Raw genomic sequence first — 27569 nt, forward strand, 5'->3', positions numbered from 1 at the left:
GGCAGTTAAAGTCCGCACACATACAGAAACCTTTACTTTGGAACAAGATAGGTAGGTATAGCTGAATCAAATTTCATTTAATTACAACACATTCAAAGATTTTCTTAAATTGTCTTCTAATCATAATCAGAACCTCCCACTACATTGTAGCTTCAGCTAGAGGTGGGGCTGTAGGATTCATGTTGTGTATATTCAAGCAGTTTTCCTTTAGCTCACTTCTTTTTATTTAGTCCTTTTAATACACTTTTATTTGCTTTGTTGGATATTGGGCGGATTCATAGACAATAAGATTTGACCTAGATAATATTTTTCTTTGGATTCCTTTATCATGTCATTTTTCAATCATAAAATTATGTTCCCTTATTTCACAACTATCTATCACCTAGGTGATTTAAACATAGATGTTGAATATTTTTCAACATTTAAAATAATTGCTGTCATTTAATGAGGTGTTGAGTATATGCCAAGTATTGTACTGGTTCCTTTATATAGATTGTTTCACTTAATCTTCACAATAATTTTATGAAATGGAAACTTATGGATCCCTTTTTAGGAATGAGTGAACTGAATTTTATGGCAATCAAGTAAAGTGCCTAAGGCTACATTGCTAACAAGTGGTAGACCTGGGATTTGAACCTGACATTCTGATTACAGCACGGGTGTTAGTAACTCCAGTGCCTGAAATAACCAAATCCATGAGTAAATGAAGAAACCAACCAGCAAACAAAAGGGCCTTTATGTCCCTACTTGCCAGCAGTTTGGCTGCTTATACTTACCCTTCATCTATTTTTATCTCAACAAAAAGTCCCTTTGTCTATCCTAAATTCCAGTTCAAAGGAAGAATTTGAGGTAGGCTCCCAAAGTGCTTGTGGGTTCCCGGTTATTCAGGTTTCAGTCATTCCCTCCAGGGCACCGTGAAAGCATCCTACTAGCTTATTGGATTTTGAATTATTGGGTTATTTTGGTACAGTGCCTGACTCCCAGAAGCCCCAGACGCTGCATGTTCTCAGAAAGGAAATTAGATCCTCGGTCATCTAGAATAATATTTATATCCATGTCCTCCCTCTTGAATCCATTTCAGCAGTACGGCCCCCGGGATATTTTAAAAATATAAAGTTATCTATGTCACCCCACCTATCTAAATAAGCTTCCAGTGGGACTTGGACTTTAAGATGATGTACTGAACGTGTAAGTTTGCATTCCCTCCCTCCCCAGGCCCCACTGAAACGGAAGTCAAGAAATTCAAAAGAAACCTCTCGACAAAGAAAACGGAAGGCATTCGGTTATAAACGAAGAGGACCTCAACACATTTCTGGAAGAGAGAAAGTTGGTGGAGCATGAAAAAGAATGAGAGAGTGAAGGTACCCTTCAGACAGAGTATAAGCTGATCTGAACGACCCAACCCCCGAGAGACTTGGGCACCTAAAAAGTCTGTCCATGCCAGTTGTAAAATTGAGCCCCATCCCATTCTTGTGCACCGAACACAGGCAGCCAGCTCTTGGTACCAGTGAAAAATCTGTTGTTACTGTTTGTCGTTGTCGTCGTTGTCATCGTCGTTGTCGTTTATATAAAGGAACTGAACAAACTACCTGAGGAGAGGTAGGAGTTGGTGCGCCAAAATAAAGTTTCTCTTTTCGTGGAAATAAGTGATCCCCCAACCTGTCAGCCAATTCTCTACCGACGGTCGAGACCCACCCCCCACTCAAGTAACCAAGTGCTTTCAGTCACTGAAGAGGCTTCGTGGAAAATCAGATTGAGCCATAGGATGACAGAGGAAACCCACACCAACTCCGGTAAAAGTCAGCAGTTATAGTGATTCTTAAATGCAATGGTCAGCTAGAAACTCCCAGACGTTGGGCATGACGGGGGTGGGCAGGTGAGAGGAAATACCAGAGGAGAAACGTGTAAGAAAAAATTACCAATTAGAATTAGGAGATTTGAAAAACACAACAAATTCTGGAAGAAACAAAGTTAAAATGGAAAAAAAATAAATAACTTAAAAATCTAGCTATATCTTCAGAGAGAGCTGAGGTGTATTTGTAAGATGAAAACCAGAGGGAAAACTCTGAGAATAAAAAGAGCCTTTGAAAATGAAATAAGACTGCCAAAAAATTCAGTAAACATGCTAGAAAATAAAGTTGAGAGAATTTCCCTAGGTATAGAGCAAAAAGAAATAGAAGAAAATAGGAAGAAAGGAAAGAGACATAGACAATCAATATCTAACCATTAGAAGTTTCTGGAAGAGAAAACAAAATATAGGTTAAGAAAAGAAAAATGAACAGAAAGATCTAAGTCTCCAGAATGAGGGGGGCCTCAATAAAACCTACATTTTGAGATACAATCTTGTGAATTTTTGGAATGTTAAAGATAGAAGACATTGAAAGTGCCCAGAGAGAAAATAAAATTAGGTCATCGTATTTAACTAAAAAGAGATAAGAAATAGACCGGCAGCAGATTTTTCATCAGCAACACTGAAAGCTAGAAGCCAATGGAGCAGTGTCTTCAAATATCTTACAAATTTTCTATCCAGGATTCCATAGCAAGCCAAACTGTCAAGGGTCAAGCCAAAATAAAGACATTTTCTGACATGTAAGTTTTCAGAAAGTCTACCTCCTTTGCACCCTTACTGAGAAAGCACCTTGAAGAAGTTCTCCAGCAAAATGAGGGTGAAAACCAGGAAAGAAGAAGCAGAATTTAGAAAATGATGAACCTTGCCCAGGATGCGTCACTTCAGAGTGACACTTATCCAGTAGTATGTCTCACTCCAGAGAGAGAGTTTTATCCAGCAGACCCATTTCAGATGAGAGCGCACAGTCTCTGGGTCTCTAGGAAGAATATGCATTCTGTGCCATAGATCGTATCATTGAGACGCCGGGATGTTTGAGAACATGGAGAACATAGATCCTGTAGTCAATATAAAAGAAAACAAAAACATGTCAAGAAATTCACACCCAATTATGAAACAACAACAAAAAATACTCATGTGATGTAAGAAGACCCCATTTGACATTGGCGGTAGGTACACTGCACGTGGCACAGTCATGACATTAGCTGTGTACAGAAGAAAACGTCCTAGCTTCTATGTGGCTCTCAATAAACAATATTTACGTAGCCAAAATAATGCAGATGCTGTTTATTGGCATACGGTGTTCTGATCAGCCTATAGGCAAAACACAAAAGGCTTAATTTTTTTATTTAGAAATGAAGTTGAAAGTAATTAATCCTGACAAGGAAAAAGAGAGCAGAAAGAGGCTGAGAGCTAGCTGTAGGAAGAGAGGGGAGAGGAAGAGGAGGACTGCTTATATCATCAAAGTGGGGGTGAAGAAAGTCTGCAGTTAATGGAACAAGAGCTAGAGGATCAGTACACTGTTCAAAGCTATAAATTAAATGAACAGAAGGGTTAAAAATGACATCAAAAATTTGGGAAAGGATAGACAAAGGAAAGGTGGGGGTAGTGTACGTTAAATCCTTATCTTTTGTAATGGGGTATTATCAAAGATTGTGTAAAGTTAATAAGCCAAGAAATTATTGTTCAAACATATTATTTAATATTAGGAAGTTTAGATAACAGGAGATCTAAAAATAGAAATTGTTAAATGCATTGCTTCTAGGGAATGGGGCTAGTTAAAAAGGTAGGTTGGGGATCTGTGTTTTTCATTTTAAGTTCTTCTGTACTATTTAATTTTTTACCTTGTGCATGTATTACTTTGAAAAAATTTTTAATAAACTCAAATAAAAATCTTTCAGTGGCTTCTTACTGACTAAGATACAGTCCAACCAAAACCCTTAAAATGGTTTAAAATGCCCTCAAGTGTTTGTATCCACCCAGTGTGTCCAGGCTTATCCTAACTCCCCAACACTCTCTAGTTCTAGCCACACCTAATATCCTCCAACTATTCAAACACACTTTGCCCTGTTTCTGCAGGTGTTTCACAGAAAACAAAGCCTGCCCCTTATCTCGCCATATGTCTGGTGACAGGGCTTATTGTCTAGCAAGTTTTCAACATTTGTTGAGTAAATGTACAACAGGGTATTGCATGAAGACTGCCAGCTAGTGTTCTTTCCCAAGAAGGCACATATATTCCCCTATTCCAGGAAGTATTTCAAGACCATACGGGGCTGCAAGCTTTCTTGCACTCCCATTCATTTGACAATTTTCATACGTTTTAGTCTTATATGAGACCAGGTGGTGTTGGAGGACTTTTATCCATCTGCTAGTCTCCTTTGCCACTTTGCCTGCGATCATAATCTGTTTTCAGCTATTTTTTTTTCCTTCTTTATCTAGTTCCCAAGGCCAGCTGGGGCTCTCTAATGCGTACTGGCCTTCCAGCCAGTCTTCAGCAGCTGCCTTTATTGGAAATGCTTCCTATCTCCTCTTCATAAGATTAATCTCCGACATACCTCATCCCTAAATCAACGTCCCCACCCATTGTCACAACCTCACCGAACGTATGCACTTAGGCCGATAGCAAACCAGGTATGGCCTTACGTGATGACTGTTTTTGCTGACAAAAATAACACCCTTCTTTCAAGACTGCTTCACTCCTATGCGCTTTATTCCAAGATTTTGGACCCTACTCGACTTCCGCTTTGAAATGACTTTCTTTCTTTGACTCATGTCACCGGAGTCAGTCTTTAAGTTTGGTAGAGAAGTGGGTAGGAGGTGAGCCTCAACTTTTCAGAGATCTTCTAACTATATACAAACACATAGACAATTCCATAGCTAATCCAAGAGAGCTGTAGAAATGCTACTTATGCATTTGGATACCTGTGCATTTAAATGTTTGGTTTTTTGTGTTTGTTTTTAAAGAAGCATTTATTTGATAGGAAAGCTTGGGCAGTTGAAGTTAACTGCCAATGTTCTAGTCTCATGTTGGGTAGTTGATTTCATAGGTGCTCATTATAGGAGAAAGAAATAGAATAAATAAAAGTAAATTAAAAACAAGCCATTCACTGATGACTGTCAGGAGCCAAGGATTATGTTAATACAAATATGTGCGCCTGAGAGCCATTAAGAAGTTACTTCTGTTCATCCGCACTACATAGGAACTCACATAATTATTTACGAAACATGTACACGTAGGTACCAAAAATTTCTTTGCACGGACTACCTAAAGTTTGACACAAAATTCGCTTTCGCAGATTGCCAGAATTATTTGGTGTAATTTGAGACCTGAGACAGTACTGAAAGGATAGGAAGAAAGGCAAAATGATCACATGTACAATATAAAAACCAGTCAAAGCGTCCACAAAAGGCCCCAAAGACACAGAAGAACCCCTCGCCCCGCCTTTCTCAGCACAACCTGTAGTCCAAGACCCAGGTATACATTGCAGGCTATACCTATGCCTAGCCCTGTTATCTGTGAAGTGTCTGTGCTTTAAACAGAGGCCAAAGACCTGGAAAAAGACCATAAACTCCTTCCTCTTCCTCCATCAAAGTAAATAAGGATGGGAAAGGCAACTCCAGCTTTTTTTTTTTTTTTTTTTACATGGACTTTCTCCTTTTGTTCTTGCTGTCTGGCCACCTAAAAATTTGTTCAACAAACACTTATTAAACACGTATGGCAATGCTAGTTACTATTATGGGGTCTAGAAATACAAGATAAGAAACCTGCCCTTCTAAGTGCTTTTCAGTTTGAACATAAAAATGAACAAATAAACATATCAGGTATAAAAAGCACTATAAAGGAATATAAGAGTAAGCAAGGACATGGGTAAGAGAATGCACAATGGGCCCAAGAAAGCTCCTCTGATAAGGTGACATTTGAGCAGATTCTTGAAAGAAATGATGGAACGAACGATGTAGATAATTTAAGGCAAAAAGAGGTAAAATTATGCTCGACATATTGAGAACAGCAAGACAGACATGAGTTTCATCCTATAATGGTCGATAGCTACTTTCTCAGATATAAGTCTGGATCACAGACGTCTGACCTTGACATTATGATAGGAGCTGTTGATCTAAAGGAAACGCATGACTTTGTAATCTGTCCTCAGACGTCAAGGCACGCTTCCCAGTAAATTTTGCAGCTTCTCTCCTCTGAAATTTCTCTGTGACTAAGAAGAGAGAGGAGCTCATCTCAGTGGATGCTATAGCCTCTGCCAAAGGTATTGAATGGAGACATAACTCCATAAACTAAATTCTGGGCCCCCATCAATGGCCTGATGGATCCATATGAATTTGCTTCCAAATTCATATGGAGAGAACTGATCTGGAAACAACTGAATAAATTTTTATAGCGCTGGAAGTTTTAGTCTTATGTATCGATGTCCATCAGAACAAATGTGTAGAGAGTAGTGGGGAACTTAGATTCAGTCAGTCTTGGCTTCTCATTCCATATCCTCTCTCCACTCCCAAGCTGAATGATGTTCATTTAACCTCGGTTAAAATTAAAAGACACTTTGGATCACAATTCTCAATACACAATGTTAAGTCTTGAGAAGGAAGACCTTAATGTCACAGAAACTTTGGAATAAATCAATTTGGAAAGAACCGTTTACGTTTGCAGAAAAAAAAAAAGATAATATTGCTGGTGCCAGAAGACTAGGAACTTTGACACGTTCTTTGTGGGAATTTTGTTGTAGATATGACCTTCCATGTCTCCCAACCCCCACACTAGCCCCTCTGGCTTTGGTATCTGCAACCCTTGTGGATCTGTGCATGAAGATGTATAAACCACACTGGTGTGGGTGCAATTACAGGAAACTAGATCTGTTGTGTGCCTACCCAATAGGTCTGATATTCTCAGAGCCAGAGGAAAAACATCTGCTTTCAGCCCTGGGTGAAGTCAGTTTTACTGGCTTCTAGGAAACTGAAGTCTTCAGTACAAAATCAAACTTCATGTCTAACCTGGGGATGGGAGGGGTTTAAGAATGTAAGAAGACCCCTCCCTTGCTCCCTGTTGGAGGAAGAGAGCTCCAGCATGGATATCTCTGGAGTGGCAGTGATATGTTCCAAGGCATCCTCTGTGATTGGAATATTACTGGCTCCTACCACATATGTTCTACATCCTTATGATCCCAAAAGAAAACAAAGGCCCTGGTTAATTTTGCAAATACACCAAAGGAGACCATGAAAGCTTCTATAACTGAATTAGGGCTGGCCAACGGTCAAGAGAAGCAGCAAACTTTAGCTTCATTGCTTTAAATAAACAGGCAGGCGGGAACTCACACTTAGAGATGAACCATGCTATACTTTGAATAAAGGTTATCATACGTGTACTAGAGGGCGAAAATGCAGTGGGTGAGTCTTATAAACTCGAGTTAATGGCTCTGTTCTTTACTTCCACTGCAACACAATTTGAATACATGCACTTGAGCGTTCTAATGTTAGGAGATATAATTATAGCAGTACTCGTGTTAGCCTGGTCCTTCAAGAGGCAGAAGCCGAGATGAGATCAGGTGTGTTAGGAGAGCCATAAGACTGCGATGGATGTGAAGGAGAGAGCACAGGAAAGAAAGGCTGACACACTGCAGTGCAGGTCTCACAGAGCTTTGTCAAGGCCAGTGGGGAGTCCTTCAGCCGAAGTCACCCTTCAGAAGAGCCCCACGTCTCCCAGGAGTGGGCCTTCCTTAGTATCCCCGTCACACTTAATCACTGACCAGGAGAAGCCATGGCCTTGGCCCCAAGGATTCCAGTGCCAGCAGCTGGGGCCATCTGTCAATTACATACCCACTCGCTGCCCTTGGAGACCTGAGCAGACCATTTTCATGGCCACCACAGTACTTATTCTTAAAACAGCTGTAGACACCTGTTATGGATCATCTTAAATAGTGACTTAGTCAACCTCCCCAGTGACTCCTGCCAGTAAATGCACACAGGTGGATCCATCCATCTCTATTCCTAAATTAGAGTATAGCTAATCCTTTCCAGATTCTTGAGGCCCTTCAGGGAAAGAACATATTGGGGCACATAAGTTTAACTCACAACTAAAAATAGTTGAAGAAGAAGGCCAATGACTCTTAACACCAGCCCATAACTGGAAAGCATGTGTATCAAGTAACTTCTGCATTTGGCTTGGTGAAAATTTCTGAAAGGATTTTCCTCTATTTGACAAAAATGGAAAGTTCAAACTACCAACAAGTTAATGGTTAAATTATTGATTAGGTAATTTTGAATCGTCTTTGTCTTAAATAATAGAAACTTATTTTCTCACAGTTCTGGAGGCTGGAAGTCAAGCTGCCAGGGGAATTTGGTTTCCCTAAGGCCTCTCTCCTGAGCTTGCTGACAGTCACCTTCTTGCTCCGTCCTCATGGTTTTTCCTCTTTGTGTGGGCATCCCCAGTGGCTCCTTTTCTAACAGGGACTCCAGTCATATTGTATTTAGGGCCCACCTCATCAGGCTCATTTTCATTTAATCACCTCTTTAAAGACCTTCTGTCCAAATGCAATTACATTCTAAAGTACTGAGAGACTTCGACATATGAATTTGAGGAGGGGGACACAATTTGGCCCATAACAAGAAGCATTTCACAATGTATTACAATAAGAATCAGCATTTCATTCCTGGTTGCCCCACTCTCCAAAAAAAAATAAATAAATAAACAAAAATAAAATAAAATAAAACTGCTTTAAAATACTAAAAGTATATTTTGGTGATGTTTCAAAGATAAACACAGTAATCATACAGCATTATGTTAGTTTAAGAGGAAAAAGCGAAAAGGAAGAATCAGCCAAGTACGTGCGGGAAGGAGTCTGCTGGTGACCTTGGAAAGAAATGAAGTGGTCCAAGCAGAAGCTGCATTGCTGAGATCTGAAAAAATGAACGACAGGGAAGAAATGGCATGCTGTCTACAGAGAGGCAAGGAATAGAGTTTAACCAACGTATATTTCAGTCCAGGAAAAATAACAGGAGGAGATTAAATAAACAAACAAACAAACAAACAAACAAACAAAAGCACAAAAAGGAGAGAGAACTGGACAGCAAGACCCTGGAGGAGATGTCACCTGTTTTATAAAGAGAAAGGGCTCCAGATCTGGTGAAGGGACTGGCCTTGACAAGGCCCCAGACAGAAGAGAGAACATGACTTGAGTCAGCTACTGTTCTAGAATTCAGTGAGGCTGTTTGAGGGAATAACTGCAACTTTTAAATAATATCCATGCAGAGCCAGTCATGAACCTTATTTTTAAAAATTAGGTACATCTAATGACTTTATAACCAGTGCGATGGTTTACATGCATAATCAGTGGCGGCCCCAACGAGGGGCTTTAGAAAAATAAGGGATCTAAAGCCACAGTCTCCATAACGCTCATCTCCCTTCCCCTTCCTGTATCCTCTCTCTCCCCCTAAAAACAAAACAAAACTCAACCAAAGTAAAAATAGTCTATCTGCGTTGCAAAGCTGAGCAAAATCAGATTCGCAGCCAATCTCCTATTACTCTTCCCTCGTGATTTTCACCTTCCCATCCCTCCTAGATATAAATTCAAGCAGCAGCTGTAGGTTCCGCAGCCATGCATGAACGTGTCTGCTTGGTGATGTGACAGGCATACTTTCTTTCCAGCGGGAATATCACTGGGCATTTCTGTCATCTCTCAGGCCCCAGTCTCTTGGCCGAGTTTTCTGGACTAGGGAGCATCTCCCCAGCACGAGGTGCATGGCCGGCGCTGACCACCAGGGGGCAGGCGCTCGACGCGGGAGCCCCAAGCGACAGTGACACAGCAGCCGCGGTTGTCCCGCGCCGCGGTGCCCCAGGACCGGAGAGAAGGAAGCCCAATTCCACGCAGGGCCAAAGCAGACCTGCGGCCGTGGGTTGCATTGTTGCTGGGGGACTGTTTGCCCCTAACCTAGTTTACTGGAGACTTGGCGTTTGCTTTTCTCACCCAGTATACCAACAACTTTGCAGAGCTCCCTCTCGGCCCCCAGGACCCCTTGGAGAGTCTGGGAGAGCCCATTTCCGCCCCGATCCCCGCAGGTCGAGGGACCCCGCCTAGCGGGATGGCGGGCCGCGCACCACGCAGGCACCCCGCAAGCACCCCGCGGCGCCGCCCTCGGTGAGGCGGGCCGGGGAGGGACCGCGGGGAGGCGGCTCCGGGGCGCGGCCCTCCCCACTCCTCCCCTCGTCCCGCTCCGCCCCGCGGGCCAGTACCGGACCGCCCGCCACACCCCTGCACAAGCCCCGGCTCCGGAGCCTGCGCCAAGGACCCGACTAACCGAGCGTGAGTTTTCAGTCCGAGATCGTGCTGGGCGGGCCGAGCACCCGGCACCCTGTGCGCCCCCAGGTGCCAGACGCCTGCCCGAGAACGAGCCCGCGATCGGAGTATCCCTCTCCTCTTACGGCCAGGTTTTTGTTTCGTTTCGTTTCGTTTCGCCGGTCTGGCGCTATTTCCTATGGGTCTGAAAACACTTTTCTCTCGTTTCTTTGAATTGGTGAGTCAAGAATTTGACAGAGATGCGTGTGTGCGCGCGCGCACTGATGCACAGAGTTGGAGTCAGTGTCTCGGGAACATATTGCTCACCTCCTGGGTTTTCTGTTTGTTTTTCCTGTAAAACTAGAGAGGCCCAGATTAGTGAAAGACTTCTCTTGTGCTCTCAGAGGTAGTTAGCAGGAACCAAGGGCCAACGTGGCGCCCCCACACGCTCCAGGCTCCAGCTGGGGATGGGCTCTCGTTTGTGAAGTCTCTGTCCCCGGAGCAATACTGAGAAAGAGGTGGGTAGTCGAGAAGGAAAGTTTAAAGGAGCTGGAATTCGGAATTTTACAGGAAATACAGGTCATGCTCGGGGAGATTTCACGGAGAACAAATGTAGCAGGAAAGAAAGTCTAGAAAACGATGGAGCGCTCAGACCCTGAAGGACCAGAGCGAGACACCCAGCTTTTGCCTTAGGGGGATGAAATTGGAAGGCCCTGAGAGTCTGAGGAAGATCGTAGAAGAGAATACATCCTGGGAGGTAAAACCAGAGTGGTCTCGTCTAGATATGAACGTAACAAAAGGAACTGACATTTGGAGACCCAGTAGGGAAGACGCACGAATGAGGTGGCTGACTGTACATGGGAACTGGAGAGGAGGAAGAAGGCGGCAAACGCAACTTGGGCCTTTGGCATATGTCTTGGTTTAGACTCTTGTCCAAAGCAAAGCCTGGCAGAAGGATGAGAAGGATGTGGGTAGTTTATTTGGGAAGCGGGCACAGAATGCCAGAGTGAGGAAGGAGGGAGGATGCCACAAGGAACGAGAGACAGGCAGCGAAGGAAGGCCATGTCACCGAGCTGCTGTCCACTGTGGGCAGCTGGAGCTCCGTTCCTCCTGGGACCCTCTGGGGGACTCATTCTAGAGCACACCTCAGGCAGCCAGTGAAGTCAGAAGTGGGCCCAGGGGGAGTGGCACTGGTGCCTGGAGCATCTACTATATAGCCCTTGTCACTTGAGAAAGCTAGAAAGAGTAGCTAAGGGACAGACACTCAAGTTTTCTCAGTGCTCACTGTGTATCTGGCCCAGGACAAGGGGTTTTTACATGCATTCTCTTAATCTTCATAAACAATCCTCTAGGGGATGCATGATTCTCTTTTTATAAATGGGGAAACTGAGGCTTAACTAATTTATCCAAGAAGAGCTATTTTGAGGGGAATAATGAGCTTCATTTTAGGCACCCCTTATTTTGGAAGAGCTACCCAAACAGAGGTGGGGAACCCCCCAGTAAGGCAGACATGATAAACTGGGAGGCCTTTCCAACTCGTTTAGTCAAAGCTGCCAGAATCAATGCAGTTTCTGAAAGGTCACCTGACCTTTTCGTCAGCTCCCACTCATCACCTCTCCGGATGATCCACCAAGCTCTGCAGGACCCGTCTTCCCCAACCTCCCCACCCCCGCACTCCACCGAGGTCCTACAGCTCCCCACCCAGTTCTCTCCAGCCCCCCTTTCTTTGGAACTCACTTCCTCTTCAGCATTTCAGGTCTCGACTTAAATGTCAGGTTTCAACTTCAGTGTTACTTTCTCATCTGGGCCTTTCCTGTCACCCGAGAGCTCATCACTGTTTTATTTTCAGCATAAGTTTCTAATTGCTGCATTTTATGTTTATCTACTTATTTATTTATGGTCTTTCACCTTCTAAAATAGTAGGCTTGTGAGAGCAGGGACCTCGCCTGCTGCATTTCTTGCTGCGCCCCCAGTGCTTGGCACACAGTGGGGACCCACCGAGGTGTTTTCGTCCGAATGCATTTAGTCGTTCGTGTGCTCACGCATTCCTTCATCTGTTCTGACCCCGCTGTCTTTGCTTTCCTCCACAGCAGCTGACCGACATGGCGACAACTCCCGCTGATGCTTTCGAGGCCCTTATGGATGGAGTGACAAGCTGGGATCTCCCCAAAGGCCCCATCCCGTGTGAACTCCTTCTTACTGGAGAGGCCGCCTTCCCGGTGATGGTGAATGGCAAGGGCCAAGTCCTCATTGCTGCATCTTCGTACGGCCGAGGCCGCCTGGTGGTAGTGTCCCACGAGGGCTACCTGCTGGATACTGGCTTGGCTCCATTTCTTCTCAATGCAGTGCACTGGCTCCAGCACTCCCGTGGGGCTCCCGTGGGCGTGCACCCCTCCCTGAAATCACTAGCATGCATCCTGCAGGCCTCGGGGGTCGAGGCACAGATTCGGCCAGACCCTGGAGACCCTCTGCGGGTTTACTGCATCAACGCCTACAACAACACCCTGACTGCAGAGCTGACCCAGTTTGTGAAATGGGGGGGCGGTTTGCTCATTGGGGGCCAGGCCTGGTATTGGGCCAGTCAGCACGGTCGTGACAAGGTGCTGTCCAGGTTCCCCGGAAACCAGGTGACCAGTGTGGCCGGAGTGTACTTCACCGACATCCGTGGGGACAGAGGCCAGTTCAAGGTCTCTAAGAAGGTGCCTAAGATCCCACTTGAGGTCAGGTGAGTAACGAGTCCTTACGGGGAACCTTCCCCAAAGGCCCTACTGTATCTAGGACTAACCTTCCAGTTCCCCTTTACCACAGTTTCTCCATTTATTCCCTAAAGATCGATGACTTTATTCCCTAAAGTCGGTACGTTTCCCGCCTGTGTGCTTGCGAGTGCCTGTCTTGCCAACCAGAATAATAAGCTCCATGAATGCAATGATCTTGCCCATGACATATGCTGCTTTATTCTCAGGGCCTGGTGTGTGCAAGGGAGCAACATATATTTGTAGACGATAGAAATTAACGAGTAAATAAATGAATGGCTACTCATCCAAAACCATAACAAGAGAAACGTAGCCCGGTGCACTGATGTTAGCACCGCAGACAGCTTCATGTCACGGAATATACTGCCGGGGGAGCTGAGTCTCAGAGGCTTCCAGCCTCAGCCAAAGCCAGCCGTAGCTGACCAGCGAGGTCAGCTATAAAGCCTAAGAAGGCCCTTACGTTGAGCCCAAGCCCTCAGCTCAGACTCCTGTCTTCTTCATGGTACTTCCCCTCTGAGGTTTTCAGTGAACTTTCCTGCCAGCAAATCTCGGTCAGGGCCCTCCAGGACTAACCTAGCAGGTTTGCTAACTTCAAAATCTGCTGAAGGCTCTGGAGCTCATTCAGGGAGTCTCGAGGTCTGCCCAGGGGAGGGGCCGGCTCTAAAAGCCAACAAAAGATTCTCTCACTCACGTCCCATCCCCAAGGGCAAGAGCTGACTGCTGCCTGGTTCATCAGCCTAAAGAGGACACTGCAGTTACTTTTATATGCAAAATAGGATCCAGAGTCACTTGCTGCTGTAATACTGAGAGACACTGAAGAGTCTGGGGAAAACCTTAATCTCATTACCCTTCACCTACAAGGTCTAGAACGGATTAGGAGCTGCTGGAATGGAAGTGCACACACAGTCTAGTCGCTTAGGTTCCTGCATCCCATGGACATTACACGTTACCCCGTTTGCTCTTCGCCACGGTCCCGTAGCGTGCAAGGCCTTTGTCTAAGGACTCCCAGCTCGTAAGCAGCACCAGTTCGTTTTCATATTCAAGATCCATAAATGAAGAGAGTTTCTAGTTAAAGACTGTGTGAAATGAGGCTAGATCCTGGAATTGCCCTCTCCACCAAATCTGACCAGATGAATGAAAAATAATAAGTCAGCAGCTGAACTTGGGGGTTTTGATGCCGATGCCTAAATTGCTAAGCATTGGCCAGTGAGAGAGACAGGTAGCTGATGGGTGGTCCAGCATCTCCTGACACCACCCCCACTCCAGATGCACAACTGAAAGAAAAGACTTAAAGCCACGAATCCAAGAATGGTCATTAATACCTTCTCGTGTCCTAGAAGAATGAACAAATTGGGTGAGTGGACATTTAAGATAAAACAACCCTCACGTGTAAAAGCAGCAAAGCTACTTCAAGATTCGGTGAGGCAGAAAGGGATGCTGTGTTTGTCCTCTTCCATCCCCACTTGGGTGGACTAAGCCTAGCTCGAAGTCCCCAAAATGTGGAGAGACCGGCCACCAGCGAGGACGATACTAGGCCCCAGCTGGTCATTGACCTTCAGTTAGTGCTGTAAATCTCAGGTGATAAGAAGCTGGAAAGAAGCGACATACGGTATAATTTGAGGAGGTAGATGGATGCGTTTGTGTAGAACAAACTGGTGCCCGAGAAAAGAACACCACAGAGAATTCACCCACGCTATCTCAGGACACGGACTCCATCTGCGCACGCCAGTTGTGGGGAAAAAATAAATAACTACATACTAATGCTACAAGAGACTTAAAAGAGAAATATAAGAGAGACAGGAAGGGCAAGAGGATCAGTCACACCAGGAAGAAAAAGGTGACCCAGTGAACAGAAGCAGATTTTCTGAGAATGCTTCGAGCTACAAAAGGACTTTCCGGAAGTATATTTTAAATAAAACGAGACAGATGAGATGAAAAAGGGCATTTCAGAGTGAAGAAAAACAAATTAAGAACGAAACACCTCAGGTAAAATAAGTCAGTTCGCCAGCCCAAGGACGAGGCCAACATACGGTGGAAATGACGACGGCTCACTTCGCAGTGCACTTTCTGATCGCCGGCGTCATCGCCATGACAGTTTTTTAAGCGGCATTCAGAAGGCCATCGCCCGTATCACCTGTCTGCTCAGGTGTGATTTGATCTGTTACCTAAACATCGCCACCTCTCCCTTCATTTCTCCCTCAGTGGCTTCGGCCCTTTCGGCTCTGAGGGAACGTGTGTCTTCTTTCTTTTTCATAAATGCGGTATTATTATTCACATCTTCACATCTTTTTGAAGGCTCTTTTGCACAAAATGTAACTGTCGATTGCCAAATACCCAGCCGTGGGCTTCATGCAAAGACTCAGCAATTGGTGAGAGATTTCTGGTGTGTGGACCAAACTGGCTGTGGATGCCAACCACCCCAGATTTGCTTCCTGTCACCGCCAGTTCTCAGCTAAGAAACATAGACAAACTGCCCAAGGAGTCTAAGTCTCATTTATAAAGCAAGAATAAGAACTTGCAGGTTTATTATGTTGATTAAAAGAGAGAATCCCTATGTGTAAGCGCCTAGCATACTTTAAACCTCCTTAAATAATAGCCGCTTTCATTAAGTCAGTATCCAGACTTAACTATTATAAGTAGATATTGTATAAGACTTAAATATTGGTAAATAGATATCTGAGGTCATGAATATTACCCTTATAATATTGTCAAGCCATCTGTTGAGAGTTACCTGGCTTCCCCATCACGCCTCGGGCCTCCCGCCCCACTCAGCTGCAGTCACACAGGCCTTTCTGTGCTGCAGACTCTACTAGGCTTGTCCCTTCTGGGGGCCTTTGCACTGGCAGTTTCTTTGACCTGAACTTGTCCTTTCTCAGATATCTGCCTGGCTGATTTGACTCATCTTCTACAACTCTTGGCTCAAATGTTGCTTCATGTGCAGCCTATCCTGACCACCTCGTTTAAAATTTCAGAAACGTGCCAGGCACTGTCCTAAGCATTTAACATAGAACGGGTTACTGAGTACCGGCAACACTGAGAAGGCAGGTCCTTTTATCAGACGAGGACACTGCAATGCAGCTCAGACGGCTGCCCTCATTTGAGACATGCTAACTATACCGACTACATCCTTGAAGGCCCCTCCTTTCTATGGTATGCCTTACTGTCTCTGGATGCTGTCTCCCCACCGGGCACAGTACTAGGGTACTGTTGGAACCAGAGACATACGAGATGTGGTCCCACCCCTGAGTAACTTTCCGACTCAGTGTCAGTGTTTTTAAAAGTTAAGTCCAAGAATGTTAGGATATCTCCAGATCAATTTGACCTATCACCTACACTGAAAGTGTTCGATGAGGATCAATTTTCAGAATTGTGATTATATTAGCTTCCCAGGGCTGATGTAACCAAGTGCCACAAACTTGGTAGATTAAGCAACAGAAATGCATCATTTCACAGTCGGAGGCTAGGAATCTGAGGTCCAGGCATTGGCAGAGTTGGTTCCTTCTGAGCTGTCGGGGAGACCATGCTCCACCCAGGCCTCTCCCCCAGCTTCTGGTGGGTGGCCGGCAATCTTCGGCGTTCCTTGGCCTGTGGAAGCATCCCCCTGATCCCCGCCTTCACGTTAACGTGGCATTCTCCCGGTGTGCTTGTTTGTGTCCAAATTTCTCCTTTATATAAGGACACCCTACTCCAGTATGATCTCACCCTAACTTAGCTAATTACACATGCAATCGTCTTATTTCCAGATAAGGTCACATGCTGAAGTGCTGGGGGTTAGGACTTCAACACAGGAATTTTGGAGGGACACAATGCAACCTGTAACAGCGACCTTTAGACATGAAAGTCCCTGTTTACCAGAAATAAAGTCCTATTTATCAAATCAATATTCTGTGTGTATTTATGTATTTTAAATAATCACTAATATATGTCGAAGACTCACTATGTATCGAGCACTGTATTTGCCAACTTACAAGTGTTATCTTTACTTAATATTCCCAGAAGCACATGAGCAAATGGCAGCTTTGAGAGGAGAAGTAAATGTCACAGGATTGTCAGGCTTCTGTGCCAACCAAGTAAGCAGGAGCATATGCTAACTGGTCAGAACCAGAGCCCACGAGTGACCTGCTCAACTGGATAGCAGCATTTAGAAATTTTTATAAGCACATTGAGTGTGAACCATCAGGTCACCAATTTCACTGATGGCAGCTCCCCATATTAAGGGTTTTCTATTCTTAGCTGAAGCTTTTTGAGGTGCCCATCAGAAGATTCTGGAAGAACACTTAAGAGTGGAAGCCAAGTCTGCAAGCAAGTCTTGTACCTTGGCGTCATTATTCCTCAAAATAAGTCTTGAGTCTCTACAGGTAGAAAAAACTGTGGGCAAAACTGATGCCTGAACCCGTGTGACATTCGCTGGGTTAGTTTGAAAGTGAGATGACAGTACTAAGACATGATATGTCCTCATTTTCATGCTGAAGAGGAATTGTGGAGGAATCGTAAAAGTGATAATTTTTTCAATAACGTTTTGCTACTTGAATGAGTAAACTTTTTTAACATTTGATATTTATTATGAGACAAAGTCTTATAAAGATAATTCAGATCACCTATAATTTCACTAGTCAAGATGATCACTAATGACATTTTGATAAATATGCTTTAAATCATGTTTCTTTGTCTGGTTTTGTGGGGAGGGGGTTTGTTTTGTTTCGGTTTTGATGTTCGTTTTGCAAAATTTGACTTATTTAGTGCACAGTATCTTGGAATCTGATTTAAAAAGTTTTTCCATTATCTAATAATTGTTTTGATTACCACATGGTATGCTATCTATGGTTAACCATAACTTATTTCACCAATTTCTTGTTGTTTGACTTTAGAATATCTACAAATTGGTTTTAAAAAAAAAAAGAAAAGAAAAGAAAAATCCTAGAATACAAAACCTTTTCCGAATTCACTACATTTTTACCATTTCTCACAAATTTAGGTGGGAATGTTTTTAAAAAGAGTGTTTGTTTGTAATAAACCTTCAAGTGCAGTAGTAAACAATTTCCTTATAACATGTTTTTAGATCAGAGCTAGCACAAGGTGAGGACAATTTGATGTTTTTCACAGACCTCCTGTGCAGAAAAATCAGCTCTGAGAAATGTATATTACTTTCTCTAGTAATAAAACACTATTTTTTTCTCATTTAATTCAGTTATATGTTTAATCATTTAAAAAGATAGGACATTCAAGTCAGATAATTCAATACTCAATGGACTCACATGAGAAGAATTCCTAGAAGTGTTCATTTGGAGAATGAATTTTAAGACGTGCAAAGAACAAGGCCGCTACTTCATTCTTCAGCATTTCCTCAAATCTATGATAACATGGATTATAAGAAACTCCATTATTTTATGTGTCACTAAGAAAGAGCAGACGGTGCCAATTAAACAATGATATGACATCAAGTGTTAAAAGGTGAAAAAAACAGGTCTTAGACATGATGAAATAAACGGTGTCGCACACTAAAATCCTCGATGGTGTCAGTAACAGTGAGGAAATTTGTGTGGCCAGTGTAATCTTTGTACCTATACGTAGATTTCTCTATTCAGTGAGCTCATTTCAGGGGTTCCTTAACTGACTGTAACCCCTTTGTCCCCCATGTCACTTTCCAGGTGTGGGGAGGACCTCAGGCAGGACCTGCACCAGCTCCTGGAAGGGATCTCAGAGCTGGACATCAAGACGGGAGGAATCCCCTCGCAGCTGCTGGTGCACGGGGCCCTGGCCTTCCCTCTGGGGTTAGATGCCTCCCTCGGCTGCTTCCTGGCCGCTGCCCGCTACGGCAGGGGCCGGGTGGTCCTGGCTGCCCACGAAGGCATGCTCTGTGCTCCCAAGATGACGCCCTTTTTGCTCAATGCTGTGCGCTGGCTGGCCAGAGGCGAGGCGGGCAAAGTTGGGGTGAACACACGTCTGAAAAACCTGTGTGCCCTACTGTCGGAGCATGGCCTGGAGTGCAGTCTGGAGCCCCATCTGACAGGTGGCTTGCATGTCTACTGCTGTGTGGCTTACAGTGACAAGGAGGCTAAGCAGCTGCAGGAGTTTGTCGCCGAGGGAGGAGGCTTGCTGATCGGGGGCCAGGCCTGGTGGTGGGCCTCCCAGAACCCGGGCCGCTCCACATTGGCTGGTTTCCCCGGAAACGTCATCCTCAACTGCTTTGGCCTCAGCATCCTATCTGGGACTGTTAACCCAGGCCAGTTCCCCGTCCCCACCCCCCAGATGCTGAGCTACCACTTCCGGCGGGCGCTGTCGGAATTCCAGGCTGTCCTGAACCAGGACCATGGGGACTTGGAAAAGAGCTGGCTGGCAAAACTGGGAGTCGATGGCGCCGCCTTCCTGCAGATTCCTGCAGAGGGGGTCCCAGTCTACACATCCTTGCACCGACTCCTGAGGAAAATGCTGCGGTCGACCGGCCTCCCGGCGGTGAGCCGAGAAAACCCAGTGGCCCGTGACTCCTGTGAGGCTGCCGTGCTCTGCCTGGCCACGGAGCTGGCACGCTCTGGGACTGACTGCTCCCAGCTGGTGCAGGGACTTGGAACCTGGACCTGCCACTCCAGTCTGGACCCCTCCGAACACCCCATCACTGTGGAGATCAATGGAAGCAACCCAGGTATGGAGTGAGGGGAGCGCCTAGAGCATTGTGGGAGCTGGGAAGCTGGGGCCGTGGGCCTCGTGGGCAGTGCAGGTCCTGGAGCTCAGGCAGGCCGGCTCCATTCTCTCAGGTACTTTCAGGAAGATGGGTTGGGGTTCTGCTCGGGGTTTAGAAGGGAGGAGAAGCAGGGATGCGGTGAGGCAGGCAGGGGAGGGCTGCACCTCTGGGAGGGGCTGGGAGGCCCCAGATCCCGGGAGAACTCAGCCTTTCCTATGGCTTTTGTCAGGCAATGGGGAGTCCTGGGTGAGTACTGGGCTCTACCTCTTGAACGGACAGAATGCAGAAGTCTCGCTGTCTGAAGCTGCAACCCATGCTGGCCTGAAGGTAAGGCCAGAGCACCCGCCGCCCACATCTCGAAACCTCAGGGCTGCTGCGCTCATCCAGCTCACGGCGGTGCCACCAGCAGCACAGGACGGGCGTAAAAAAAAATGCTGCTGGTGGCACCGCCGTGAGCTGGATGAGCGCAGATGTCACAGGCGAAGCGGCTAAATTTCAGGGGGTCTAAGGGAGTGGGGGACGATGCCGGAGCTCTGTTCCCAGCTCTAGTAATCAGACCTAAGCCTATGCCGCAAGGTGCTTTTTGCCTCGCGAAGGGACGGATAGACACGAGGTGCGAGGAGAAGGAAGGCCGCGGCATCCTCACGGCCTCGCCCGGCTCCCCGCGGCGCAGCCCTTCTGGACTTTAACCTCTTTACCTTGACATCTGCAGGGCATACTTAATCCCAGCCCTCAGGAAAATAGGCCCTACATGCAGAACGGAACATTAAACCTAAGAAAATCAAGCCCAGGACTCCAAACACCACAGCACTCAGCCCACCTGACCAGGAGGAAGTCCTAGGCACAGGGGAGAGAGACTCAGTTGCCCCTGGGGCCAGATGCCACCACCTCCAGGGGGGCCTCCTGTCTGAGCAGGAAGGGAATGCGCACACTGGCTCCGTTCTACGTGCCTTTCAGTCCATACGGCTTTTGCAACGCTACCGTTTCATAGGTGTCCGTGCATCGCTCATAGAAAGGGGAAGCTGGAGTTTTTCTAACACCCCCCATCTGCACAGCACCACACGCAACCCACACACACAGCACAGGGACCTAGTTCCCCCGACACAGGCGGCATCACCTTCCCAGGTCCAGATTGGCTGCCACACCGATGACTTGAGCAAGGCCAGCAAACTGTCTCGAGCCCCCGTGGTGACTCATCGGTGCTGTATGGACAGGACCAAACAGTCGGTCTCCTGTCTCTGGGGTGGCCTTCTCTATGTCATCGTGCCCAAGGGCAGTGAACTGGGCCCCGTGCCCGTCACCATCAAGAGGGCTGTGCCCGCCCCGTACTACAAGCTGGGTAAGTGGACTGAACGTCGAGGGGAGCGCGAGTGCTGCAGGTACCACAGTCGTTAGGGGCTGGTTGCTAAGGGGAGCAGGATAAGGATGGGTGGACAGATGGAGGGACAACCATTCGAGGTGATGGTGGAGGAGGCAGGAGAAATGGCCCACGCATGTCTGCAGAGACTCCGAGGCAGGACCGAGGGGAGGGTCTGGAGGCCTGTCCTTCACTTCATAGCATGGACACCCACATGATAATAGTTCATCACTGCCGTGCCCTCCCGAAATGAGTTCAAGCTGTGTTTTTCAGCTCAAGCAGAGTTAGGGAAGTGGGCGACAGGCTGCATGATATTTATTCCCAGGTAAGACATCCCTGCAGGAGTGGAGGAGTCGTATCCAGGAGAACCTTGCTCCCTGGGGCGAGCTGGCCACAGACAACATCATCTTGACAGTGCCAACCGCAAACCTCCGGGCCCTGGAGGACCCTGGGCCCGTGCTCCGCTTCTGGGACGAGATGATGCGGGCGATAGCCAAGCTGGCGGCCAAGCCTTTCCCGTTCCTGCGTCCCGAGAGGATTGTCGCTGACGTGCAGATCTCAGCTGGTGGGTGCTCTAGGGAAGGGTGCCGGTCAGTGGACGCCACCTGTCTATTATTTCGCCTTTGGTCAGTGTCCAGTATGTACAGGGTGTGATTGCACGTGGAGTGAGGGTAAAAAGATGGAAGAGACGTGAACCTTGATGGGATGCAAAGATGTTCACCTAGGAAACATTTGTGAGCTGAGATGTCACAGGATTGGTAGAACAGTTTCAGGGGGGAAAAAAGGTACCAGGAGTTCACAGGTGACAATGAGGTTCATTTCAAGAAGAGGCTAATATAGAAATATTTCCTTCGAACGTAAGACAGAGCTGGCAATGGAAATAGGGGGTGAAGAGGTTTATGTTAAGTCTTGAGTGGTTTAGAGCAGGGGTCCTCAATCCCTGGGCCACGGACTGGTACCAGTCTGTGGCCTGTTAGGAACCGGGTCGCATAGCAGGAGGCGAGTGGCAGGCAAGCGAGCGAAGCTTCATCTGTGTCTGCAGCCGCTCCCCAATGCTAGCATCACCGCCTCAGCTCCCCGTCAGGTCATCAAGCATTAGATTCTCATAGGAACACCGGTCTCTGGTACCACAAAGGTTGGGGACCACTGGTTTAGAGGAAAGAAGGGCATCTAAGGAAAAATGAGGAAATCTAATTCCAACATGGAGAAAATTCCTATGCACCTCAGTTTTCTTATTTTTATAAGACAGAATTCTCTCTGTTAAAGAGCATAAAACTGGACAATAGCGATTCATATAGGAAAAGAAGGGATGACACTGTTCTAGCCTCAGGGACCTCCAGTTCAGACACAGGACGTAATGTCACAGGCTCACATGCATGTGAGACTCACACACACACCGACAAAGCCCCGAACTGTGGCGAGAATGGCAGTGTGAAGTGTATTCTCACTCTTCAGGGTCAGAGTGAGTAGGGCTCACTCCGGTGAGAGTGGCTGGGGTCAAGGACTCCTCCCTTTCTGACCAAGTGAGGAAAAGCCACCGACTCTCATCAGCACAAAGACTCTGGAATCACTCGGGGTCAGACAGGATGGTGAGGAAAAGTCACGCGGCAGAGAGGGATGATGGGAGGCGGGTTTGGGTGCTCTCCCCCACCGTGCGTCACCTCTTCCTGTTGGGTTCCCAGGCTGGATGCACTCAGGGTACCCCATCATGTGCCACCTGGAGTCGGCACAGGAGCTCATCAGTGAGGCCACCATGAGAAGCAGCGGTCTGTGGGGACCCATCCACGAGCTGGGCCACAACCAGCAGCAGTGCGGGTGGGAGTTCCCGCCACACACCACCGAAGCCACTTGCAACCTCTGGTCAGTCTACGTGCATGAGACGATCCTGGGCATCCCCAGGGCTCAGGCCCACGCTGCTCTGAGCCCCACACAACGAGAGGAGAGGATCAAAGAGCACCTGGGGAAGGGGGCCCCCCTGAGCAACTGGAACGTGTGGACAGCTCTGGAAACGTATCTGCAGGTACTGAGCCAAAAGTCAGGGAGATGGGGCCACCAGACTCCCCGCCATGTAGCATCCTGGGTCCCGCCACCCCCCTGGACATGGGAGACGGGGCCACATGGTGGTGCTTCTCGGGTTACACATCGCTCAGTCGGAGAGCATGGTACCTGTCCCACGTGCCTCCTGTGATTTTGTGATGATTAAGGAAGAGGAAATGGGAAGCAGTATATAAAAAATAATAATAATAAGTAGAGTTCTCCCATTCCCTGGTCCTTGGTCTCCTCATAAGTGCTCCAGAAATGGTCATAGTTCTGTTTTGCTTTGTTTTTGCTCATCTTAGTTTTATGGGTCGAGTGTTACATCCCTTCATAATAACAGACGTGTCTACAGCACTAAAAGGAGGCATGGTTGGAGATCCACCTGTTCACCATACTCTCAGCCTTCTATCACCCCACGTGAACCCAAAATGATCTTAGAACGAAAAAATAAATAACCGACCAACCCAGTGGGAGAAAGCCCTGAACCAGGTCGACTTCCTGTGAAATAAGCACAAGTCCCTGTCCCCTCCCCCAATCCTGCTTTGAATTGTAGTGTTTTGGAGATGTCAAAGCTGTTCTCCACATCAGACCTCCGACGCTGTCCACCTCGGCCCTACGGCTAGGAGCCGGATGGCCCACTTTCTCAGAGACGCATACTAAGTTAAGGAGTTTACGCAGCCCGTCGATACCACACTTAAAGGGTGGACCCAGAACCTAAAATCAGGAATCAATGGCGAGCTACAGGCTTCGGCACTTCCATATGCTTTCTTTGATCTGTGTTTCTTTCACGCATTTTCTAAAGAGTGAATGCCGGTGAGAGAACTGCACCGCATCCCTTCTGGATTCTTACACGGCCAGTCCGAGGGTCCACAAGCAAACAGACCTTAAAGGGCAGGTTGCCACTGAAGTAGAAGTTAGAGCCCTAAGTCTGCCCACGCCCCCCACATCCCCTCACCGCAGAGCCCTGAATATCATTTTGCAAAAGCTACCGAGACGCCTGTCACCTGGGAGTCTGAACCTCAGCCTCAGGGCAGGCAGATCCCTGCTCCCGCTCACTCCTCCTGCTGTGACCTTAGCTCAGGAAGCCGCCTAAATCGTTCCAGCATCTTGCCCGGAGCCCTACACCCGTCTTCCACACCGCTTCCAAAACAGTCTTCACATTCCCGGTTTAACACCCTCCGAGCGCTCTCCCTTCCACACGGGACAAAGTCACAGCTGCTGGCAGGGCGTCGAAGGCCCTTTGCGGTCAGGCTTTTCCAGCACCCCCAGCTCCACCTCCCAGCGTCCTCGCCTCCATCCTTATCCTCCAGCACACGGTGCTGCTTCCCGCTGTGAGCACTCCTTGCCATTCCAAGCCCCGTGCCTCCCCACGCTTCCTTCCTGCGGCCGAAATGAGCTTGACCATCTTGTCTATTCTCTATTAAGTCACCTGTCGAGATTGAGCTCTGTCGCCCGCCCATACCAGCCCGAATATGTACGATGGAAAGGTGTCTCATCTCACTCATGCTCAAACCTATCCGATGTCTAGGGAACATTTTTTTTTTTTTAATTAAAGATAATAATAATAGCTGTCATTTATTGAGGATTTACCTTTTTTCAGATATTAGATTCCCATGAAGTCTCCTACCAGATCCAGATGGTACAGGTTTTGTGGCCAAGAAGTAGAACGAACCAATAGCACTGTACTGATGCGCAGGGGCCACGTGGGGGGACAGGGGCAGATAACACTGAAGCGCATGAGCAAAGGGCAGTAATTGCTGAAAACGAAGTATTCGTAAGACCACGTATGTTGCAGTTACTTTGACAGGCTTGACTCCTCCTTTCCCTTCTTCCTCTCCCCAGCTCCAGGAGGCCTTTGGGTGGGAGCCGTTCACCCAGCTCTTTGCTGAGTACCAGACCCTCTCCGGCATCCCCAAAGACAACACCAGCAAGATGAATCTGTGGGTGAAGAAGTTTTCCGAAAGAGTGCAGAAGAATCTGGCTCCTTTCTTCAAGGCCTGGGGCTGGCCCGTCCAGAAGGAAGTGGCTGACAGTCTGGCCTGTCTGCCTCAGTGGCAGGAAAACCCCATGCGGGTTCACGTCCACACCGAGGGGTAACGTGGGAGGAGAGGAAGGGGCGCGCCAGCTCCACCGCCCGTGTGTCTGGCCGTGTGTCTGGCCGCGTGGACCTTGAGCCTGCATCCTGCATCCTCCCCTGTCTTCAAGATTAAAAGAAACTTACTTTCTCAGGAAAAGTCCCTGGCACCTCCTTGTGATGTTTCTCTGCTCAGGCTGTTGCTCCCACTTGCTTCGCCATCCTAGTCGGCTGGGGCAAGATTTTTCATCTCGGCATCTTGAGGTTCTGCAGGCTCTTGACTTCTGTTTCTGACCAATGGTTCTGAAGACCGTGGGTCACCGCAGTGATCTGCTACCATCCCCTCACCACCGCCAGCCTGGAACATGGCTCTTCATTTCTTATGCTTTGAGAAGTTTTCTAGTTGCAGGAGGGACAGGCTGGTGCCGTGCAGAGAACCCTGCGCCAGCTTTGGTACCATGGGAAAGTCACTTAGCATCTCTGTGCTTCTGCATTCGCATCCGTGACATGGGGAGAGAACTTCATTTCTTGATAATGGTGAACGTGCTCATGCACCACAGCAGGCAAGGGGATCTTCAAGCCTTCACCAGGTCCTGTAGTGGCCTGTCTGTCCAGTTTTGTTTTTTGTTTTTTTGGACAGCCTGAAAATTGAATCTCACTTCAGAGTTGGCCACCTTGAGATGAGCCCTTAGTCCTCATGAAAGAGCATTTAAGGGATACCAGTGTCATTCCCAGACGTGGTATTGTAGTGGATGCTGAGGGCTTAGCCCATCCTAGATCCTTTTCCTGCCTCTGGAAGGATTCTCGGGTAAAACCTAAGGAGTGATGTAAACTCAAACTGGGTGTTACAAAGCTGGCAGGGTTTGGTCTTCTTGGTTAGTTCCATCTTCTAGGACTTTTATTTCAACCACAGGGAAAAGTCCCTTTAGCAGCCTCTACCAAGTCCATAAGCCTTGGTTCTTAGCACAAAACAGGCCGATGACTCCTCTGGTCACCATGGAATCAAGGCAGTCATTTGACAGCGGCTGTGCAGAGAGGTGCGTGGACGTGACAGGCTTCGCCCCAGAGCAGGATTACTGGATGCGGCACACCAAATTAACCCGCAACCACCTAATTAACCCATAACCCAGCATTTCCTGATCTTTCGCATAACCTCATTCCAGCCTCTCCCAGCTCTTTAGCTAGGTGGGGTTAAAATTGGAGACCTGGCTCTGGGATTAATGGGGTGTACACCGAGCTGCTTTTCTCTAGCTTCCTTTTAAACCGCATTCTTTTGAGGTTTCGAATATTATTCCACGAGCTTTGCTGAGAGCAGAGTGTCTCCTCAGAAGGAACGTCTGCTTCTGCGTTCACCAGCACGTCCCTCAATTCTAGAATAACTTCCTTTTATTCCACTGGTGTCCTTTGCCAGGTGCCGTTTATATAAAAAGGTGCTCAGGAAATATGTGTTGATTGAAAGAACAGTAATGACACCAGACATATAAGGAGCAGTCACTCTGTCCCAGGCATTGTGCGAGGTACTTTCTATGCATTGCAGAACCTTTGCCGCAGATCTGTGATTTAGGTACTTTTATGATTCCCACTTCACGGATGAGAAAACGGACACTAAGAAATAGGAAATAACTTCTGATGTCACAAAGCTAAGCGTCAGGGCTTGACTGAAGCCCAGAGCAATGAAAAAATGTGGAGCTTATCCTCCGTGAATGAGTTACAATTTAAACAAAAATTCACCCAGAAAACGGATGAAAGGAAGTTCAACGAAGTTCTGAGTTATCCCACGTTTGCTATTGAAGTTTTATTAAGTATCAAATTTAACCTCCAAAAAAGTATTGCTATCCGATTTTCTCATTGTCTCAGCATGTCATTCATTAGCCTCCCGGTTAGGCAGAGAAAGGATTCGAACCCAGCAGTTCTACCCTAGGACCGAGTATCCTTAACAACAAGAACGCCATGGTCTTAGTTTGGGGTAAATGAATGGATAATGCTGGGTGTGGTAAGTGGTCACAGAGACAAAGACAAAACCTGACTTCTCAGGGAACAAAAAGTTGAGTGGGTGGCACCACAGACAGGTGGAAAAAAAGAAACTCTCACCTTAGGAAGCAACCAGGAGCCCAGTCTGAGAGCAGAGCCACCTAGTTACTACTGCAAGTGTCATACTACCTCACATCGAGGGGACAGCACTTAAAGCCACCTTAGATGGAGCAGTGTAATAGCCATTTCCATCTTAGACTTCAGTAAGGACCCTACTTAAAAAAAAATTATTTTCACTAGCCTTTTAACAAACTTATAAAAAGCTGCTTCAATTTATTATCCTTTCATGATACTGAGGATTACAGGTAAGAGGGAGAATTAGACAAACCAAGAAGCCACCACCCCGCTGCTGCTTTCCCGTTGCTGGTCCCTTAACAGCCCAAAGGCAGCTCTCGGGTGGTGAGATCACAAAACCGCGGCACATTTGGAAATTCAGACCCAGCACAATTGGCCTAAGGAAAATGAAGCTATACGAGGACTCTCACAACGATTAAAAACTAACCGCAGCAC

General features: G+C 47.0%; 3 protein-coding genes across 20 annotated transcripts in view; 2 read left to right on the top strand and 1 right to left on the bottom strand.

The window, feature by feature from the left end:
* LOC102893405 (TRPM8 channel-associated factor 1) overlaps positions 1-3121 on the top strand; it is a 45964-nt gene extending 42843 nt beyond the window's left edge. For all 3 annotated transcript variants that reach the window (XM_006910450.3, XM_006910448.3, XM_006910449.3), the window contains exon 9: positions 1216-3121. Coding sequence is in view for 2 of the 3 variants with exons in the window: in XM_006910448.3 (XP_006910510.1) it covers positions 1216-1225 (10 nt within the window). In the remaining variant the exon portion in view is untranslated. The remainder of the gene's footprint in view (positions 1-1215) is intronic.
* Positions 1-27569, bottom strand: part of LOC102894895 (olfactory receptor 2A14) — a 311951-nt gene that overhangs the window by 196905 nt on the left and 87477 nt on the right. The window contains exon 1 of one of the 11 annotated variants that reach the window (XM_025045866.1): positions 10151-10248. The exons of the other annotated variants lie outside the window; for them this stretch is intronic. The gene's annotated coding sequence lies outside the window, so the exon portion shown is untranslated. Of the gene's footprint in view, positions 1-10150; positions 10249-27569 lie in introns of those variants that run through there. 11 annotated transcript variants of the gene reach the window in all.
* Positions 9988-26868, top strand: LOC102893978 (TRPM8 channel-associated factor 2). Of its 6 annotated transcripts, none has more exons than XM_015588342.2 (8): positions 9988-10155; positions 12222-12853; positions 18530-19521; positions 19790-19887; positions 20686-20899; positions 21243-21482; positions 22600-22937; positions 24797-26868. In XM_015588342.2, exons 2-8 carry the CDS (start codon positions 12231-12233, stop codon positions 25049-25051), a joined length of 2760 nt encoding a protein of 919 aa, XP_015443828.1. In that variant the 5' UTR covers positions 9988-10155; positions 12222-12230; the 3' UTR covers positions 25052-26868. The 6 variants fall into 6 exon arrangements, with proteins under 6 accessions (XP_015443828.1, XP_006910513.1, XP_015443827.1 ...); XM_006910451.3 differs by having other exon boundaries at positions 9991-10155; positions 12219-12853; XM_015588341.2 differs by having other exon boundaries at positions 10149-10280; positions 12219-12853.

This window comes from Pteropus alecto, unplaced genomic scaffold, assembly GCF_000325575.1.
Source record: "Pteropus alecto unplaced genomic scaffold, ASM32557v1 scaffold22, whole genome shotgun sequence".
NCBI classification, from domain to species: domain Eukaryota; kingdom Metazoa; phylum Chordata; class Mammalia; order Chiroptera; family Pteropodidae; genus Pteropus; species Pteropus alecto.

Excerpts from the sequence above, each read along its gene's own strand:
- LOC102893978 (XM_025045862.1), top strand. The coding sequence starts at position 10,826 with ATGAAATTGGAAGGCCCTGAGAGTCTGAGGAAGATCGTAGAAGAGAAT. Across the intron at positions 10,886-12,218 it reads AAGAGAATACATCCTGGGAG|CAGCTGACCGACATGGCGAC; the intron begins GTAAAACCAGAG and ends TTTCCTCCACAG. Across the intron at positions 20,900-21,242 it reads CGCCCCGTACTACAAGCTGG|GTAAGACATCCCTGCAGGAG; the intron begins GTAAGTGGACTG and ends ATTTATTCCCAG.